At 36.1% G+C, this 20,868-nt stretch overlaps 1 protein-coding gene across 1 annotated transcript in view; it reads right to left on the reverse strand.

The window, feature by feature from the left end:
* The window catches only part of BRWD3 (bromodomain and WD repeat domain containing 3), a 122,762-nt gene extending 106,275 nt beyond the window's left edge, over positions 1–16,487 (reverse strand). Inside the window, exons 1-6 of the mRNA XM_024129476.3 lie at positions 16,262–16,487; positions 16,075–16,133; positions 15,843–15,872; positions 15,382–15,441; positions 3,750–3,900; positions 2,073–2,171 (exon numbers count right to left, since the gene is read on the reverse strand). Coding sequence (XP_023985244.1) covers positions 2,073–2,171; positions 3,750–3,900; positions 15,382–15,441; positions 15,843–15,872; positions 16,075–16,133; positions 16,262–16,292 — 430 coding nt within the window. The 5' untranslated portion in view covers positions 16,293–16,487. The remainder of the gene's footprint in view (positions 1–2,072; positions 2,172–3,749; positions 3,901–15,381; positions 15,442–15,842; positions 15,873–16,074; positions 16,134–16,261) is intronic.
* Between the last annotated feature and the right edge of the window lie 4,381 nt (positions 16,488–20,868).

The following is a 20,868-nucleotide window of genomic DNA, read 5'->3' on the forward strand; positions in this document are numbered from 1 at the left end:
GATTTTAAAGTAGCTATGGAAAGCTGTACCCCACAATGAGAAAACTGTCTCAAATAACAAATTTTAAAAGATTTTCTACTCATCTTGTTTACTTTTGTAGTCAACTCCCCTGAGTTTTTATCAGGTTCTGAATTCTAAATATGTTGAACTTAAGTATCTTGACTAGTATATACTACATGAAAATACATCATGATTGAGTTATCTCTATTTCAATAGCTCCTCCCCAAATAACATGGCAGATTTAAGAATGTGAAAGCATCAGTGACAAGGACACTAAAATTCCTAAGCAATTACCATTATGAATAACAAAATGATTAAGTCAGAATGTAAAGCATTTACTGTACAAAACCAACAGAAGTTTGAATGTATATGCATAGTAGAAAGAATTTTTTAAAAGAGAAGGAAAGAGGGACTTCCCTGGTGGTCCAGTGGTTAAGACTCCATGCTCCCAATGCAGGGGGCCTGGGTTCGATCCCTAGTCAGGGAACTAGATCCCACATGCCACAACTAAAGATCCCACAAGCGGCAATGAAGATCCCACGTGCCACAACTAAGACCGGGTGCAGCCAAATAAATAAATATTTTTTTAAAAAGAGAGAAAGAGAAGGAAAGAAAGAATAAAGAAATATTGAAAACCTAATACGCTACAGGCTGCTCTTCAGTGCTTCACATGTGACCACTGAAGGAAGTATAAAGCATATAAACAATGTTGATAGTACGACTAAGACTATTACATCTTTTGAACATAAATAAATGCATGAAAAATAAAAGCTATCTCAATTCAATTCAATAAATTAATTATGAATAAAGATTAAGGGAAAAGTGAACACCAGAAAATTCTGGATGGTAAACTGCCCCTGAAAATGAAAAAAAAAAAAAAAAAAAAGTTAAAAACACCATGTCCAATTAGACCCAACCCAGTAGTCTACTTTTTCCAGTAATATCCAGGCTACGGAAGAGTAGTGTTAGCAATATATATCAAAGAATCCAATTTATCTTAATAACATTTATGAATCTTTATCAATGACTTCATCTAAATATTTTTAAAAATTATTTCTAGTCTAAGTTTATTTAACCTCTTTGGGTAAATAAGTTCTATAAGCTAATTATATAAAATAGTATTCCTTAAAAAAAGTAATCTTATTTTTCAATTTGAATTTAAGGCATATTCTCTAGGCAGTAGGCATTATATAAAATAATGTAATTTTTCAGAAGAGTGAGAAAATAGGAAAAGAGTGGCAGTTACTCATCTAGCTGCTTGGTTTTATACATTCTTTGCAAGAATTAACTTTAGTATAAATGGTTTTGTTAGCTAGATCTCCTCGGGAACCACTACTATTATTTCTTCATAATGGTCTGGCCAGAGATGACCCAGGAATAATATGAACGGGACATGTGAATTTTAGTAAACTACAAGTGGGAAGGGTGATTTTTTTTTAATAAAGACATAAAATTTATTACATCATTATAAGTTTGGCAAGCAGCTATAAGCAGAATGTACTTTTGCTTCCTTCTGAAATCTATCTTTACATAGTTCCCTGTAAAATCTTTGAGCTCAGCACAGAAACATGTAAATAGACATCCATATGGTAAAAAACACCTGAAATATATAAAAAAGGAAATGCTTCTGCTAAGAGGAAAGAAAGAAAGAGAGAAAGGGAGAAAGGGAGAAAGGGAGAGAGAGAGAGAGAGAGAGAAAGAGAGAAGGAGAGAAAGAGAGAAAGAGAGAAGGAGCGCCACCCCACATACAGTCGAAGAGCATGCTGCGAACACAGAGAGAGAGAGACAGAGACAGAGAGAGAGACACACACACAGGGCGAGACGAGAGGAGGGGAGGGGAAGGGAAAGAAAGAAAATGAATTTTTTAAAAAGGTTACCTTTTACAAAACCATGATTATATTTGCTTTACATAAAAATGCTTTAAAAATCTGGACCAACCATGAAACTCTTCAAGAATGTAAGCAGTTTGTTTATACTTCAAATTTAATTCTGGTACGTATTTTTGGCTGTATAATGAGTTCAGGAAGGAACAAATTAAGAATATGTTTATAACTCACATGGACATTACTCACCCACATTTGGAGGTTTCACATAATTTACAGGTAGTTCTGGAGGTCTGCCTCTATGTAGAGCTGCAAAAGCAGAGCCATTCCATAGTGTACTCTTACAGTCTATACAAAAAGATTCAAAAGTTAGTCAAGGCATAGAACAGTTTTTTTTAACTGTACCCCAGAGGCAAATATCTGTTTTCAATTTTATTTATTGAAATACATTTTTAACTATTAAAACCACAATAAGAAATAACATGCATATGTTTAAAAGTGTTATAATCTATATTATGATAGGTAAACACCAATGCCTTAATATTATCATCAGGATATTTTATTTCCATGCTGATATAGAACCAAAGCTTTTATTATACATGTATTTGAATCTTATGTAAACATGTCATGGATTAATAAGGTTTTAAGTTTACATTGGTCCCCTTCTTGATCTTTAGGCTTATACACATCTGCTCATATAAAACTGTATAAGCAAGGAAATGAATACAGCACAAGTATGCCAGGTAAAATTCAGAAACATTTATACTTCGTGTATGCTCATGTTATGGAGTGCCTGCCAGCTGTGCTATAACAGGTATCACTGCATATCAGATGATAATTGAGTAAAAATAGTTGTGTTTTTTATCTTTAATGTTTATGTCAAAAAACTCAAGCAAATACGAAATATTCCTAATAATTCAACTTTGAAACAAAAATATTCTACTACTCTCTTGAAAGGTTTCAAATTAACTGAATTGAAGAATTTCCTTAAATTATAAAATGAGATATTTAAAAACTGACATCATTTACGTAACTATTTATATTTGTAAATTAGGATTTTTAAAACATTATGCTAAAAAAACAAAACATAGAAATAAATTGGTTGCTAGACCTGAAGTATTTAATTCACTAAGGCATCCTAAACGCTTAATTTCACATTTTTATGTTCAGAAAATTCTATCTATATAATTTACATATGGGGATTCCGTGTAAAACTTTGGGAGAAATCTGTAAAAGACTGAAAAATAGTGGAGTAGAGAAACTGTTACTGAACTCTGATGGATTGATTTTTTTTTAATATTTTTAATTATAAACATAGTTATATATCATAATTTTCATTTACCTGTTATGAAATACCCAATGTGATTAGGATGATATCAAGACTCAAAGATTAAGAACATCAAAATGTAATGAAAGGGCTTCCCTAGTGGCGCAGTGGTTGAGAGTCCGCCTGCCGATGCAGGGGACATGGGTTCGTGCCCCAGTCTGGGAAGATCCCACATGCCGCGGAGCGGCTGGGCCTGTGAGCCATGGCCGCTGAGCCTGCGCGTCCGGAGCCTGTGTTCCGCAATGGGAGAGGCTACAACAGTGAGAGGCCCACGTACCACACACACACAAAAAATGTAATGAAAGAATATTTGATGTATTTATAGTGTACTAATCAGAGCAGCGATCTTTTGAGATTTCAATTCCACAGGATTACAAAGAGATTTTATAGTCTTTACCTCTATAGTATTCACTGTTTTACAGAAAAGGGCTCCATTTAGGCCTCTAAAAATTTACTTGTACACTAGGAAAATAAAAACAAGATTGGCAAGATAAGAAAAACTAAAAGAAAATTAGTATTTAGAAAAGCATGGGAACATTTAATTAACATAAAAATACACTACTCTCGACTCCTTCCTCTAAAAACTGTAAAAATCTTACCTTTGGCATCCCGTAACAGAGACTGCCGACCAACACCTAGTAATGTCTGTACCCCAGGAACACTCTGAGGGATCTCCTTATCTAGTAAGGGACCAATCCGCTCACAAATTTTAAGGAGGTAGTCTGGAGGAATGTGTGCATTGGCTGCCACCTAAAAAGCATAAGTAAAATACAGGAAAACAAATTTGGTTTAAAAACATTAATCTAGTCCATTACCAAACTGTTCCATCATGGAAAAAAGTACAATTTTAAAACACACAAGAAAAATAACATTTTAAATATTTAATACTTCAACCAAATTTAAGAAACAGCTACAAAAATTAAGCATCATTTAAACAAATGATAACATGTAAATGACATGGCAGTTTAACTTACTTTTTCGTGCCTTGATTAAATCATTTGCTTAGCTGTTAATCTAATGCAATAAGCATTACAAAACAGCAAAAAGGAGCATGCCTAAAAATCAAAGAAGTACAAAGATGATGGGTAAACTCTACTAGGACTTGATCAGCAGTGATCAAGAATCAGAGAATCTAGATTCTATATAAATGATAAGAATGCAAACAAAAGGTATTACTTGCACCAAACTCTCACTTAAGTCACTTTAGGATTAACAGGACACATTTGCTTAATTAAAGCCGAACTCTTTCTCCTAAAAAAGCTAATTGGTTTTCAAAAGAGTATCAAATTAATGATTATTTAAAATACCATGTTCTAAACAAGCTATGTACTCAAAATTCATTGCAACATTAACTCACTTTTTTCCTCCAAGTGCTTTATTTATTTAACATTAACTCATTTTTAAAACAGAAGTAAATTTCTGAAGATGATTAACAAATGTAGATAAGGATGAGACAATAAAACAACGAAACTGGTTTTCATTTTTTATCTAAGCTAATGTTAAAGTTACTGATGTGTTTCATAAATACCTAATTATTAAACAGTAAAGAGTAAACTAGAATATTAAAAATTCTTAGATAAAAAGAACATCTACATTCTCATCTGGACAAAAGGCCCTAAAATCTACTTACAGTTACAATGCCAATTTTTATAAGTGCTACAGAGAGAGAAATATATATATATACCTACCATCACATAGGACACATATCAATATATTACCGCCAAGTCAAAAACAATATAACACATAGGAATAATTTTGTAAATCATCCCTAATGATCACCAGAAGAGATTATGTGTGTTCTTGATAAATACTGGTTCACTGAATCAATGAATGAATAAAAACCAAAGTCTATCTATAAGCAATATCATATGAACTCACAGAGGAAAAATCTTTCTCCTATCAGGGTACCTGTTTTGTTTTCTTAGGAAACACAGGTCAAAGAACTACAATCCAACATGTACTCAGGAATCTGGGAATAAATGATTCTATTGTAATTTTAAAAAATTATTTCCTGCCAATTATCTTTCGTAAGTCCCTGCAAACAGGAATTTTAATCTACCAAAATCACTGGGGCCTGGCAACTGTCATGATGGTCAGGAAGAATGGCAACTTATGGGAATTCCCTGGCACAGTGATTAAGACTCCATGCTTCCACTGCAGGGGGCACAGGTTCGACCTCTGGTCAGGGAACTAAGATTTAAAAAAAAAAAAAAAAGGAGAATGGCAACTTAACCTGATTATTTGCATCTACAAGGTTTAGCTTCTGGATTGGGACAAAGGATCAAGCAAATTCAGTTATTTCACACATGTCCAGTTTTGTTTTCCAAGCAATTAACTACATAGAACTAAAATATACAGGTAATATTAAAGTCAAAGTACGCGATGATTCAATCTAAAAACTTTTTTTTTGTTACCTAGAGACACTGATGTCCTAAAATCCTAGTTTGTAATTCATTCTCTCCACAATAGGGCATTCCTAAATAGGCCTACATGCAAATATAGTTAGTACTCCTAAAAACATATATCTCAAAGAAAAAAGCCTTAACATACTGCATATTAACATCTATAATAGTTTGTGCCTTTTTTCCCCCAACACTGTCTTGTATAAACTGGGCTTCTGATATCAGTCATTACTTTTTCACCTAGTAAATGTTATAAGGCTTTATACACAATGGTAATTAATGTCTTTAGTGGCATTTTCTTTTTTATCAATTTTCTTTTCCTCATTTCATTACCATCTCAAGAGTTATTCACTTGTTACACAAATCTAACTACCCTAAAACTTGCAATATATATATAGTAACATATAATCCAGAAAATGGGAGTTCTCTGATATGAACTTTTAGTATTACCCTCTTAAAGAAACCTGTCAGAATTACATCTTAAACTGAAATCTTACGCCCACTGGCTACTTCATTTTATAAAAACAATGATGTTTGATTTTCAGATAGTTATATAAATTTTTTATCAATTCCTCAGTAATCATTTAAAAACACAGAACCATTAATTAAGCAACTAAAACAAGGCTCATCTACTCTCAAATTCTCCCCCTTGAAAATTTGTATTATAAACTATTAAAGTTTACAAGTTTGCTTTTCACCCTATGCAATAGAAAATTGCTCAATTTCTAGGCAGTCCCATTCAAAAATCCATTCCTCTAAAATCAATAAAAATTTGATTGTAAAACAGCACTAGAGAAACAGAGATTCTATCAACACAATGGCAATAACAATACTTTTGAGTTTGAACGTGCTCTTTTCCTTTAAACAATATTTACAGGCTTCCAGACTATATCAGCACAGTTCTGGCAATGATAGTTTCTTCTAAATCAAACTTCAGGACTTATAAGTGGTATTAAACATTTACTTCAATACATTTGCTTTGCCTAAAGCTGGAATTCCTTTTTTTTAAAATTTTTTAAAAATAGGTATTTATTTATTTATTTGGCTGTGCCTGGTCTTAGTTGTGGCATGCAGGATTTTTAGTTGTGGCATGCGGGATTTTTAGTTGTGGCATTCGAACTCTTAGTTGGGGCATGTGGGATCTAGCTCTCCCTGACCAGGGATCAAATCAGGCCCCTTGCATTGGGAGCGCAGAGTCTTAGCCACTGGACCACCAGGGAAGTCCCCAAAGCTGAAATTTCTTAAAGGTGATCTTTTTAGGCATAAGAACTCTTATCCACCCTCAGTAATTACATTTCTAAGTTTTTTTAAATTCTATATTAGAATTACATGATTACATGTGAATATAATATAATATATAATAAAATATAATATTAAAAGTATGTATTAAATATTCTATGAAATTTGTGGCTTATTAAAAGCCACTCTTTTTGATTAAAACTCAAAATATTCTAATTTCAGTTATTTAACCAAATTTCTTTCTGGAATATAATGGCCAAGAGGTAACACAACAGGCACTTTGAGATCTGAAGAAGAAAGGCATTCTTTAAAAACAAAGTTCAAGAGCATAATACAAACTTTTGTATTATTCTGTAAAATAGCTCCAAGGAGTTAAATTATAGAACCTTTGAACTGGAAGGATCCTTATATACAATCAACTTAATTCCACATCTTACAGTAGGAAAAACAGATCCAGAGAAGTGAAGTCCAATGGTCACAATGAATGGACAGGAATCTGGGTCTCTGTGCCCACTGTTATTTCTATTACTGTCCCATTAAGACAGCTGAAAAATCATGAAAGTAACACAAAGACTGCAAAAAATTTAAAACTATAAATTTGATAAACTGAAAGAAACTAAACTAAGTCTAGATTATAAACCTTCTTGATAGGAACACTGGCTGACCTGAAGAGCAAATCTAACAACTGAAATTACCACACTTGAGAATCATTATGACAACTGAGAAGACCAGAGAGCTCACTGAGATGATCCTACTACTCATAATTAGTTAAAAGGAATCCAGCTGGGCACTGAATAAAATACAAAAGGTACCTAATCTCAGGGGGCCAGACCTGCACCAAGAGCTACATTTGAAATACTAATTTTCAGATAGTCATGATAGCATTCTTACTTTGGCTTTTCAAAATAATAAGATCAGACAAGTAACTAAAAAACAAAGAAAATAGAATTGTGTGTTTTGTTTTCTAACTAAAATCACTACACGGGTAAAATGAAGAATGAAACTGAGACCATATGCTGAAGAAGTAAAATGCAACATTTTATCTGAGATTTGAAATGTTTTTTTTTGGGGGGCGATAGAAAATGCACATCCCATAAAGTTAGTCACATGACTTTTTGATATTTAGGGACAGGAAACAAAACAGATTTTGAAAAATACAGCAAGGCTTTAAATATATCAATATAAGTATAGTAGAGATAAGCATGGTACTTTGAAGTCTAAGAGCCTGGATTACTCAGGCTCTAAAATTTACTAGCTGTTACTCCTTCTGGCAGTATGATACAGTAGAAAAGACTTAGATTTGAATTTTTCCAGCATCCCCAGTATCCTACTTATATGACCTGCAAAGTTATTCAGTCTCTCTGAGCCTGAGCTTCCTCATCTGCAAAACAGGGAGTAATGATAACCACCTCATATTATTTGTAAAACAAAAACAAAATCATTCACTCATGCATTCATTCATTCAGACATTTGAAGTAGAGGGATATAATGGAAAGATTAAACTGCTGCCCTAAGAAATCCATAATCCCAGTGGGGGAAACAAACTAGTAGCTAGAAACAAATCAAATCTATAAGCACCCAGAGGTTTAGTACAGAGAGCTAAGGAAGCAAAGTACAGTACCTAATTTAGCCTGGGGGTAGGGGTTCTTGTCCAATTTCACACCTGAATTCTAAGTGAAAGTTAACAAGGCAGACAAAAGGAAGGGAAGGCATTCCAGGCAAAGAGAAAGGCACCCCCATCCAGTAAACACACTTTGCACAGTGACTAGTACATATATCTCCTCAATGTTTAAGATGCTTCTCCACCACATTAAGTTAAAAAAAATAAAAATAAAAAACTCTATCCAGAGTATCTGATTTTGAAGGAAAAAAATGCCCATACTTATACAAAAAAGATGAAAGAAAACATAAAAAATTAATAGTTTATTTTCTGCTTGATACTGTTCAGTAAAATATAAATGTCTGCAATAATCCAATATTATCTTTATAATTTAAAATTTGAGTTTTAATGTTTGCTGAATTTGAAGGAGGAGAAACGAAAAACTGGGAAGCAAAGGAAAGAAAACAGGCCTTTCCATTGTAGTAATACCACTGGTTAACAGCGTGGGCTACAAAGTGTTAAGACTTCCTATCGTTTTCTTTTGAAAATATTAATCATTGTTCATAGCATTTCTTTTTATTTTTATTAGTTTTAAGATTTCCTCAGGAATGAGACAGGCAGAGCAATCCACCTAGGGCTCAAGTATTCTCTGGTTTATACTGCCTCAAGAAAGCACTAAAAGTACTATAACCCTGAGGTGAGATGATATCAAGACAAGAACAAGGGACCCACCCACAGTCTAGAAGTTTCTCAGTAGAGAAAGGTCCAATAAAAAGAACTCCATACTAGCTAGCAGATTACTAAGCCTAAAAAATATATATCATGAAAACACTTCTAAAGGCTTCCCTGGTGGTGCAGTGGTTGAGAATCTGCCTGCCAATGCAGGGGACACAGGTTAGAGCCCTGGTCTGGGAAGATCCCACATGCTGCGGAGCAACTAGGCCCGTGAGCCACAACTACTGAGCCTGCGCGTCTGGAGCATGGGCTGCACAACAAGAGAGGCCGCGATAGTGAGAGGCCCACGCACAGCGATGAAGAGTGGCCCCCCGCTTGCCGCAACTAGAGAAAGCCCTGGCACAGAAACGGAGACCCAACATGGCCAAAAAATAAATTAATTAATTAATTATTTTTTTTAAAAAGCTACAAACATCTGTGACTTATTAAAAAAAAAGAAAAAAAGAAAACACTTCTAAAAAAGTTAAGAAAATTGAACAAGTAATAACTAAGAACCAGCTAATTATAAAGCACCATGGTAGATACTAAAAGGCATAAGAAAATATCTTCAACAAAGTAATTTAAAATACAAGAAATAAATTGTCAATAATGTATAGAAAATAAGATTAGGATAAGAAGAGATCAGTCAGAAGGGTTGAGGATCCCTGCAACAAGACATGGGAAAAACATACCTCCCACTTCTTAAAAATGAGTTAATACTATACCAGTATCATACTGAATTACTTTTCTGTAATTCATAAAAATGCAAATAACACTAAATATCTTTTCACCTAGTGATCATTCCTTGCTTAACACAGATGCACTTCAAAGACACTCATTTTGGGCTCAATTCTGACACTTTTTAAATGCTTTTTTAATGGTACTATTTTATATGCCCCTTACCTTATAAAAAATATTAGGAAAATTGGTTGGTGATAATTAGCCAATTACCAAAGAAAACATAAATTCTGGGGTCATAGTTCTTCAGATTTTAATGCTAACCATTCAAACTCTCTGTCCTATATTTAAAATGTAGTAAAATGTAGTAACCAACTCATTTGCACTCATTTGCATTCTTTCATATTTAACTCATTTGGTCCACACAACAACCTTGCAAAACAGGTAGGGGTTTTTATTTTATAAATGAGGAAACTGAATATCTGAGAGGTTAAGTAACTTGCCCGGGGTGGCTCAGCGAGTAATGACTATCTCCCGGACTAAATCTTATGGCCTTTTCTGCTACCCACAAAATCCTATTTGAGAAATGTCAAACAAAGGTATCTCTAAAATATGACACAAACACTAAGTTGACTTTAAATTACTATTTTGCTCTCTACAAAAAAAACTTATTAATCAGTCAATAACCAACATCAGTAAAACTTCAAGAAAAACACACAAACTAAACTAATATTCAAATGTCACAAAGGTGCTTTCTGGACAAAATTTTATAAGAAACATTCATGCAATCCAAATTCTTACTCTTTAACAGCAGCTCTCTTCATTTCCTTAATACCATCTTATTTGTACTGAGATACCAATTTTCCTAGGACTGATGCTAAATCTCCAAAAGGATTTTAATCGCTGAAAGTATGTTTCTAGAGCCCAAGTGTGGAAAAAAAAGCCAGTGATCAATCCAGATGAATAGGTAAAACAAACATGTTATAGAAAGCAAGAGCGTACACGTGGCTCAAGCCAATCAGTAGAGAGGAATACCAGTTTACAGACATTGACTGCTGCCTGCCATAATACCTATCAGTTAGCATTATATCCACACGGGAGTCAAGCAGCACATGCTTTTTGGTTTCCCATGATGCATTCCGTTCCTCCTAACTATGGCTGTGTGTCCACATAACAGTTAATAAATCACACATGCTTAAATTGCTTCCACACTTAGAGATGCAATAACCATGCTACCAGCACTCAAAGATCATTGTACAGTTCTAATAGACAATTTAAGCTATTACTAGTAAGTAGAGAACAAGAGCTGGGTAAGGAAAGAAAAAAATGCAGGTATGTCTGGAATTCAAATACAGTGTTTTAAAGCAGTTGGTGAGGATCAAATGAGATAATGTGTAAACATTTTTAAGCTCAAATATGTTAAATGCAGATGTAAATTCTTATAATGACATATATCACCATAGATGTACTATTTCTAAAGACAGCAGTGAACATACGATCTTGATCAAAGTTTTTTAAATAGCAGAAAACTGCTTCAAGTCTTTTGAATATAAAATGAAGGTAATAAAATCTATGTCACTCCAAATGTAAGCACTAATTGGTGCTTTCAATTCTACAGATGAAAAATGCTGAATAAATGTAAAAATATATACCACATCTAAAGATAATTATGTCTTTGGTTCAGTCTTATGACAGGAGTACCCATACAGTGATTCAAAAATCTTAAAGCATGCCTTTAAAAAATGTTTCCCACTCACCATTCCAATATATAAAACTTGTATATTAACAAAAACTTCATTTGTTTACACACACACACACACACACACACACACACACGCCCCTCACTGCTCTGTTTATCACCCCCAATAAAGCTCCAAGGAGCAAGCAATAAAATAGTCAACAATTCAACAGGGTCACCACAAATGAAAGGATATCTGTATTTATTTATATTATCTACCTTAAGATGTAAGAAGCAAATCTAATATATTATGCTGTAAATAACAGTCAAGCAGAAATAAAGAAAAATACTCAGATCAAACTTCAAAAACAATCACCCTGACTTCAAATCTCTCCCTGTATCATTACAAAATTCTGAAAATTAATTTAGAATTCTTTTGAATGTCATAATCAAAAATGTTACAATTCAACATAAACTGACAAACATTTCATGTTCAGACTCATTTTTTTTAAAGGCACTTCAGATCTTGACATGTCAATACGTGGCTGCAAGCAGCTTTAACAAAAAAGCACCTTCCTGTGTGTTCCAAATTATAAGTAAAACACTAAATCAGATTTAAGAAAGAAAAAATAGGGATTTCTAGGCTATGCAATAGTAACAGTAGTAATGAAGTGTTGAAGAAATCTAACTTATTATCTTAATATTCTTCAGGATAAATCAAGTTAAGCAGTATAGACAATTCAAATCAAAATATACATAGGAACAGAAAGGCAGGATTTTTGTTTCAAGTATGTAGTGTACATGACTATGCAACTTCAATTCAGTATTTTGATATCCTTGTTTATAGTCCTTCACCTCTTCGTTATGCATTTGTCTTCTTTCCTTTTTATATCCCAGTACATCTTCTGTTTGAAGTGCTGCTATAAAATTATACTAATTAATACTTTGCCCTAAATTTAAATCCAAAACATGTAGCTAAATCAAAGATCACACTGTATAAATCCATTGTTCTAATAGCACTTTCAAAAATACTACCCCAGGACTTCCCTGGCGGTCCAGTGATTAGGATTCTGTGCTTCCACTGCAGGGGCACAGGTTCAATCCCTGGTGGGGAACTAAGACCCTTCATGCCCCTTGGTGTGGCCAACACAACAAAACAAAACAAAACAAACCTACCCCAAGAAAAAAATCCATCTCTCCTACAGTGAAGCCACTCAAAATCTTAAGTCAGATTTGAAATAATTTTTATCAACAATACGACTGATGAATCTAGCAATCAAACACTGCACACTCAGTTCTCAGCCACTTCTTTTCCTTCTGTTCAATTCTCAGCCCTGCCTCATCTTCTCTTACAAAGAAATCTATAGGTAGAGAACAGACATATGACTAAAAATAAGACCATATTATCAAAATATAATATCCCTACAAAAATTGGATCCTGGTGTGGAAAAATAAAAACCTATATGTACAATACAAAAAGTAAATTAAAAACAAAAATGATAACACTAAACTATAGATAACAGTCAAACAATAGAAGAAATTCTGTGTATATAAAAATTAAAAATGTATAAGGAATTATAAAAACAATAAATTAAAAAGATAAAGGTGAAAATCAAGTATATGTAGGGATATACAAATGGATTAATGACAATTAAAAAAATAACTTGTTAAAGTTTAAGCCTCACTAATAATGGGGAAAAGAACCAATTAAGTCAATTGAGGACTATTTTCACCTATTAAAGCCACCAAAATATTTTTAAATATTTTAAAAATTCATTCTAAGTATCTAGATGGTTACATTATAAATTAGGACAATCTTCTGGAGAGCAATTTTATAATATATAACAAAAGCTATAAAATGGATGAGTCCCTTGACCTGATAACTCCACTTCAGAAATATAGCCCAGAAAAACAACTGAAAAAAAAAAGAAAAAAAAGGAAAAAAGCAGAAAGACTACTTAACTATGCAAAGATATTAGTGAAAAACTGGAAGTAACCCCAATGTTCAACTAGCAATTGAGTTCTAATCACAGCAACTTAAAAACAACCGAATCTTTCCTTGCCATTAAAATAACAATGACTATTCAAATATAGATAAGTATATGTAAAAGTGTTAAGTAAGAAAATATAAAGCATAAAGTGGACATTGATTACAATTACATGAAAATATGCCTTTACAATATAAGGAAAGGAAGTCTAGTAAACTGGGCTTTGTTTTTTTTTGTTTTTCTCTGTGTGAGTGTGTGTGAGTGTGAGTGTGAGTGTGTGTGCGTGTATGTGTGTGTGTGGTTAGGAGACTATTTTTAATCATTTTGATGCTCATTTACTTTTTGCCACTGTCAAGCTAATTTTTAAAAAGCTTTTTCCTTTTAAAAAATGTTACTTGCTTAAAATGGTCTACTTAGAAACAAATAAATATAAACAAAAATATTGTCAATACACCTCAGTATAAAACTCTATCTTCAAAACCACATTAGTCATAAAGTATTAAAACATATTGGTAAGCACTGTTGTTTTTGCCCTTTTTTTGAAAGAACTTCAGTCCAACAAAAAGTCTGACTACAAATTAAACTGGTAATACATGCAGTTTTTCAAAAATATTTTTTTATCCATCAGAGAATTTTTTACCATTAATATTACAGATGGTGGAGTTTATCTTTATCACAATTATTATACCATTTCTGTGCTTTGCAAAACAAAAAATTTAGTCAGATTTGGTGATAATTAGCATGGCCTCATTCTTGTAATTTAATACAAAGAAAAATATCAAATGAACACCAAAGTAATTTAAATATTGTCCTGTTGAAAGCAAATTTTAAATCACTTTATTTATATTTAGAGTCTAACATACCCCTCCAACTTTCTTTAACTTTGTCTGATTTTCCTCTGTTTGGATCTTACTGCAAGGAAAGATAGCTGAACTTAGATTTTAGTAACATCACCCCTTTCTCCTTTCATTTCCTTCCAGTTAACTGTGCCAGTGGCTAACACACGGGAACAATCTCCCCAAAATAAAAAGGATCACCTTTTTGTGTGTGTCAATGCTGAACAGAAGGTGCATTTACACTATGAATTATATTTGCTGAACAAACAACAGTCAATCCAATGCTTTTGGTCCTTTACTAAAGTATATTCTACTTTAAAATATGACCATTGTTGTTTCCTTGTAAATCCAAAATCGTGTTTCGTCAATTCGCAAAAAGCTCATAATCCACAGTTCTTATTTAGTGAAATTGTTAACTGCATAAACGCGATTTAATAATGATTTGATGAGCTATTTTCTACAATCTGAGATATAGAACGATTATGCTTTTATTCCGTAGTCGATTATCTAACCCCCGGCAAATTTTGAAATTAGCTTGATGCTATTATTTTTAATTGTGTCGTTTTTCCCTAGTCCCTGGTCCGTCAACTCCCCTCCTGAACCCCCTCTGCCGTGCGGCCCGCCGCCCCCAGACCAAAAAAAAAAAAAAGCCTGGCCTCAGTTCCCGTATTTCAAGCCAGGACCAACCAGAAAGCAGTTTTCTTCCACTAATCCGGAACTCCGGGCTGTTACCAACGCTGTCATTGGCCAGCGTCAGTCCTTGGTACGTGCCCCAAGATAACCCCCTGGTTTCTCTCCCTTTTCCCCCTACAATGGGCCTTTCCCGATGTTTGTAACATATTCATGATCCACAATACGGCATCTCTGATAACCAGTTCACATTCTTCAAAGTTTTCGGGTTGAAACAAACGAGGCCAAGGGGAGGGCAAGGTACCCTTTCTCCGACTCGCCGGGAGTGGGGGGAAGGGACAGTTCTTCGGCTCAGCACTGAGCTCCAGAGCCGCGTAGGTTGAAGGGTCGGGGGCGGGTTGGGGGAACAAGGTGGGGAGGGAGTGGAGAAAGAGTTGGGTTAAGTTGAAATGAAAACTTTACTCACCAGATCCTCGAAGCTTCTTCGGTGCTCTCTCCCCTCCCAGTCTAAGCGGCGCGGAATAAGCTGGGGGCCGGCGAAAAGAAAGGGGGGAGGGGGCAACGATAAAGGCCAAGCCTCTGCTCCGCATAAACCCGACCCAGTTTGGGTCCGGGTCCTCGACCCTTTGGCGTCTTTATTTCTGTTGGCCTGATAGCTGTTGTCTCAGAGCTAGACGAGTGTGGGGGGAAGGAGGCCGAGGAGGAGGAAATCCTGAAAAAACACCTCCCACAGGCATAAAGAGGGGGCGAGTTAAGACCCCAGCGATATCCGCCCCTTTTGAGGGAAGAAGCCGGTTCACCACTGTGACAACAGCTATGAGTGCCCAGATCCAAGCCTTCCTCCCGGCCCTAGCCCTCCGCCCCTTACTTGCCCTTCCTCCAGTCTCACCCCAACCGTCCCCACCTCTTCCCGAAGGGGCTGCGTACCTGATGCTCCTCGAGCTCCTGCACTAGCACCTGAGCAAAAGGGAAACACGGATATGAGGGCAGCTCGGGCCATCAACCCATTCCTCCCTCCCCAAACTGAACCCAGCCGCTGACGGCAGGGCTACTCAAGGCCGGCCTTTCCCTCACCCACAGCGGAACCGCACACCCCACTGCCTCGATTTCCCCACTGGGACCATTCCCCAAGACTCCCAGATCTCCTTCCCCTTCTCACCTGAGCGGATTTGTTGCAGGGTCCGGACTGCAAGAATCTAGCGATCAGGTAATACAGCTCTGAGGAAGAGGGGGGGGAAAGAGGTTGAGAGGGAGGCAAAGAAGAAAAAATAGAAGCTTTTTCAAAAGAAACTGACAGCCGTCGCGCTAAGCCCCCATCCTCTTAGCCCCCGGACACAGCTACCCACCGGCTTCGATCTGGGTAGGTGCCGCCGCCATCCTTTTCCCGAGGGGGTTTGGGGGATTTGCTCCAGAGGGGCTGGCGGGGGCGGGTGGGGATGCTGCCTCTATTGTGGTAAAGCCCCCATGCCCAGGAGTCCCGCCGCTTCCGCCGCACTCCTCGTCCCAGTTTCGGTCTCTCTCGGATTCATCGCATCACGTTTCGACCCATAGATATTCTAGCCCAAGAGCTGAGGAGGCGGAGGAGGAAGGAGAGTGAGAGAGAGAAGAGGAGGGAGGAGCCGAAGTGGCGGAGGGGTGGGCGGGGGCAAAGGGGGTGGAGAGAGGGGAGGGTAAAAACTGTGAGAGGGACCTGCAGCGCTCGTTGATCACCGCCAGAGGCACTAACGCATCCTCCAGTCCTCAGCTCTCCAATACAGACGACAGTTACCTAGCTACGGCTCCCGGAAGGAAGGGGAGGTGCTAACTGATGGCAGACGCTCTGGCAGCTACCGTAGAACTCAGTGGTGACGTTCCCTTCGGCGAGTTCCAGAGTGGTTACCCTTCGTGTGAGGGCAATCGGGCCCTTTCCTATTGAGGACCTTTCCCTCCGGCGTGGTCGTGAGGAACATGTGAGGAGCCGACTTGTTCAGCTGCTTTCTTCGATTCCCTCCCGGCACCGAGGAGGCTTTGGTTTTTTTGTCTCTCTTCCACCGAAAGGAGGCTAGCCGCCAAAGGATCTCATAACTGAGAAAGAAAAGCAGCCCCTACTTCGTTGTCACTTGTTTCTCTTTAAAATGATTTTTGTACCAGATGAAAATGCTGTGAACTTAGCAGTCCGGAGGGCAGGGCTCATATTGTTATAGAGAAAGAGCAGCTCTCAAAACGTCCCCTGATTCTGATAAATTTTCAGGAAGAATTTGCTGTCAGACATGAAGCATTTTATTTTTTCCCCTTCTGAATGTTTAACACATGCCATATCTGTCCCATTCCTATAGGATAATTTTCAATTGTGTCTTCAAATACTGTCAAAATATTTTACGTTAACCATGGATTTTTATGTATTATTGCATATCTGTATGCAAGGTAGTTTTCTACAGGTTTGGGGCAACTTTCGGTATTTAATATATAACCCCTAACTCTTAGTACAGTACTGACTTTCAGTAGTTGGTTACTGAAATCTTAAGTGATCAAAGGATTTGTAGAGTAATTGACACACATATAGTAAACAGTCTACTTCCCTACTTTCCCTCGCGTAATATATTCCCACCTCAAGCCCTGACCAAAAAGTAATTAATAGAAGCTGAACCTGATGAGACCAGAAATGCTGTTTAAGCTGCATGTACTGTTTACATTGAAATATTCAGATTTGAAGGTTCACCTTTTAAGGTTAGGGCTGGATTCTTAGGAATTTGATTTCCTCACTCAGAGTTCAGCCATTGACCACAGTGTGCCTAGAATTGCATTATGCTGGCATAAACTTAGCCTAGGTTGGTTAGTTCTCACTCTGGCCATTATTTTCCCCTCAGAAAGAAAGAACCACACAAGATGTGATATAATAGGTCTATCTTTGGTCATTATGCTATAGTACTTGATAAGACAAATGCCATTAACTGAAAAATATTAGATATTGAAAAGATCTATAAGCCCTAGATAACTCATTGCAAGTAGCTTAGCAAAACACCAGACTAAATATATTTTACAGATCAAGTATAATATATACAACAGTTACCATTAAGCCATTACAATGTACTAAGCACTTTACATATTTTACCTCATTTAATCTTTATAATGACCCTAGGAGGTCGTTTCTATTGTTATCCACATTTTACAAATTATAAAAATGACTATATGACTTTGGACAACTCACTGCAATTCTATGAACCTTATTCCTCATGTATAAAATGTAATAGTACTTGCCATGCCCACTTCACAGTAATTGCTGTAAAAGTCATGTGAATATGTTTGTGTCATATTTCAAACTGTATAGGGCATTGTTATTTCAGTGACCACTTCAGTATCAGTCTGGTTGCAATCAGGAGAGAAAAGGCACACAGTAATTTGAATAAAGAAAGTTTAAGGTACAGAGTTATTAACAACAGGAGATTGGAGTAATGAGGAATTACCTAGTAAGGTGTAAAGAGAACTCTAAAGAATATAGGAATAGAAGACATAGTATATAATATAATAGCAGATAGTAATAGCCACTAACCCTAGAGCTGAGAGTACTCTCAATCCCTATTGCCTGCCCAGGGCTAAGATACAGACCTTGTTGGAGAGGACACAGCCAACCAAGGCTCATTCAATGGCAGGAAAGATGCTGTGGTACCTTGCTGAAACTCCAACTTCTGGAACTTTCTAGAAGCCTACCTTCTGGAATCAACCCTCTAGGGTACATGGGAAATAATGTTCACAGGGAAATGTCTCACCAGAGGCACTTTACTACAAAACCACCAGAGGCAAGGTGCCAGGGGAGGCTGCTGGGTGCTACCAAAAGCATGCACCACAGGAACCAGGCAGGAGAGAAAGCTGCACAAGCTGCAGGAGCAGCCTACTCCATAAGCACTCCAGAAGCAGGATGCAAAACCTTTTCTTCTTATACTGTATTTCCAGTTTGCTCTACTGACAAAGCTTCAATTCTCGCTGACCAAAGGAAAAATATTTAGATAGCCCAGATCCATTTTCGTAGAGCAGTCAATAATGGAGAATTTGGAGATGATGAGCAACAAATCAATAAACTGGCACAAATTCCCTACTGTTTTCTTGACTATAAGGACTAGGTTGATAAAAGGAAAGTTATTAAAATGTGTGTGTTAACATAAAAGTGTTCATTTGTTCTTTAGGATAAGCCGAATGCTTTGAATTATTTTGTTGCAATTAAAATCACCAGTCTTAACCCTGTGGCCAAAGGCTTAATTGGGAGGGGAAGGACATTTTTATAAGCTAAAGCAAATATGGATTTACATAGAAAAAATCAGGAATGTTTACCTGATAGGTATTAGTTTCCTAGGACTGCCATAACAAATTACCACAAACTGGGCAGCTTAAAATAAGGGAAATTTATTTTGTCACAGTTCTGGAGGCCAGAAGTCTGAAATCAAACTGTCGCCAGGCCAGAATTCCTTCAAAATATCTGGTGGAGAACCTTTCTTCCAGCTTTTGATGGCTCCTGGCATTCCTGGAAATTATGGTAGCCTAACTCAAATCTCTGCCTCCAGCTTAACATGGCCTTCTTCCTTGTGTGTCCCTGTGTTAAATCTCCCTCTCCTTTTTCTTACAAGGACAACAGTCATTGGATTTTGGCCCCATCCCAAATCCAGAATGACCTCATCTTGAGAACCTTAACTTAGTTACATCTACAATGACTCTATTTTCAAATAAGGTCATGTTCACAGGTACTAGAGGTTAAGGCATGGACATATCTTTTGGAAGATATATAACTAAACCCACTAAATCATTTATTTTACTCTGACTCTTTAAAAATCACATTTTAAGGGAAGATCAAAGTTGAAAATTTAACAGTTCTCCCCAGGATGGCCAGAAAAGAAAGAAAGAAAAAAAATAGGAAATTCTGAGATGGAGGGACAGAAGTAGTAAATAAGAAGATTAAGGGACTTCCCTGGCCATCCAGTGAATGTCCTAGCAGTGGCTAGGACTCTGTGCTTTCACTGCCGTGGGCCCAGGTTCAGTCCTGCAAGGGAACTAAGATCCCGCAAGCCACTCAGAGTGGCCAAAAACCAAAAAGACAGTTTAAAAAAAAAGATTAATATACCAAACTCTGTAAATAAATAGTTGCTCTCTTTTCCTGTCTCAGTTTATTAAAATAACAAAATTCTAAAACGTAATTATTAAAATAATGTATTCTTGAATTAAAAACATATCACATACATTATAATATGTTAACATATTTTAATGCATTATATAGGTGTGATATGCATAACAAAAATAGGAAAAAAAGAAGGAAGAGGGAATAGAACTATATAGGAGTAGCATTTGTATATCTCAAAAGAACTGATTTAGTATAAAAGCGAACTACATTCTGTTAAGTGGTATACAATCAATCCTAGATGAGCCACTAAGAAAATAACTTTAAAAAGAGTGAAAAAATAATTTAACAAGTTCAAAAAACAAAACAAAAAAATTTTAAAGTTCCACTAAGGAATATTCACTTAATTCAAAAGAAAGGGGGAAAAAAGGAAGAATAGGACAAAAAGACATGAGATATATAGAACAAAAATTAAAATGGCAGACATAAATCCAACTATATCAATAACAATATTACATGTGAATGGATAGGTTTCACTTCTGGCATGACAGCATAAAGAGCTTTGTAGACCAGTTCCCCAGTGAACCTAGTAAAACTTATAAAATATAAACAATCATTTAAAGTTTCTGGAAATGGTCCTAATGTCGTAAAACATTTTTTTAAAAAAACACGTGTTGAAGAAATCTACTAAAACTTTTAAAAATATATTTATTTATTTATCTATTTATTTATTTATTTATTTTTGTCTGTCTTGGGTCTTCATTGCTGTGCGAGCTTTTTCTAGTTGCAGTGGGGGGGGCTACTCTTCGTTGAGGTGCATGGGCTTCTCATTGCGATGGCTTTTTGTTGTTGTTGTTGTTGCGGAGCACG

This window comes from Physeter macrocephalus, chromosome 21, assembly GCF_002837175.3.
Source record: "Physeter macrocephalus isolate SW-GA chromosome 21, ASM283717v5, whole genome shotgun sequence".
NCBI lineage: Eukaryota > Metazoa > Chordata > Mammalia > Artiodactyla > Physeteridae > Physeter > Physeter macrocephalus.